The 652-nt window shown below is 65.2% G+C and overlaps 1 protein-coding gene across 1 annotated transcript in view; it reads right to left on the reverse strand.

Moving 5' to 3' along the window:
* Window positions 1–559: 559 nt before the first annotated feature.
* POLE (polymerase (DNA directed), epsilon, catalytic subunit) overlaps window positions 560–652 on the reverse strand; it is a gene marked incomplete at both ends in the record, with an annotated part of 29556 nt that continues 29463 nt past the window's right edge. The window contains one exon of the mRNA XM_010288764.1: window positions 560–650. Coding sequence (XP_010287066.1) covers window positions 560–650 — 91 coding nt within the window. The remainder of the gene's footprint in view (window positions 651–652) is intronic.

The following is a 652-nucleotide window of genomic DNA, read 5'->3' on the forward strand; positions in this document are numbered from 1 at the left end:
CTGGCCAAGCCGAGCCAACCCAGTCAAGCCCAGCCCAGGCCCAGGCCCAGCCCAGCCCAGCCATCGGGGCGCAGTGGCGTGGGTGGGCAGCGCTGCCTGCGGGCACAGCCCCTCCAGCCACAGATTTCTGCCCTCAGTGCCCCGCACCGGGCGCTGTCGCTCCTCTTGTCCTGCTCTGGTTGGAGGCCACTGTCACTCCAAGGGCAGACACAGCCCCTGCCTTCCCCCTCCCCAAAAACTACACCTTCTTTCTACAAGCCATTTATTTATAGAAATTCAACATTAAAACCAGTCCAGGGGCCAGCACAAACCTCTGGAGCACAGCTCCAGCCCCTGGTGCCCCCAGATCCGCACCCCAGGCAGCTGGGGGTAGGACAGCCCAGGCCCTTGCACAGCTCCTGCCTGCCCGCCTTGCCGCAGGAGGGGTGCACAGCTTCTCCCGGGTCTGGCCCAGGGCAAGAGGGTCCCACGACATGAGACCCATGTCCCATAGACATGAGACCACAGCCCCGGTGCCCCCACCAGTACAGTGCAGGCAGGAGGAGCATCCCCACCTCACTGCCGCAGCTGGGGGGTAGTGCGCAGCAGCCACTCCATGGTTTCCAGCAGGTAGGCCATGTTGTAGTGGCGGGGGGGGGTGTGGGGGAGGGGG

The sequence above is a fragment of the Phaethon lepturus genome, unplaced genomic scaffold (assembly GCF_000687285.1).
Source record: "Phaethon lepturus isolate BGI_N335 unplaced genomic scaffold, ASM68728v1 scaffold33206, whole genome shotgun sequence".
NCBI lineage: Eukaryota > Metazoa > Chordata > Aves > Phaethontiformes > Phaethontidae > Phaethon > Phaethon lepturus.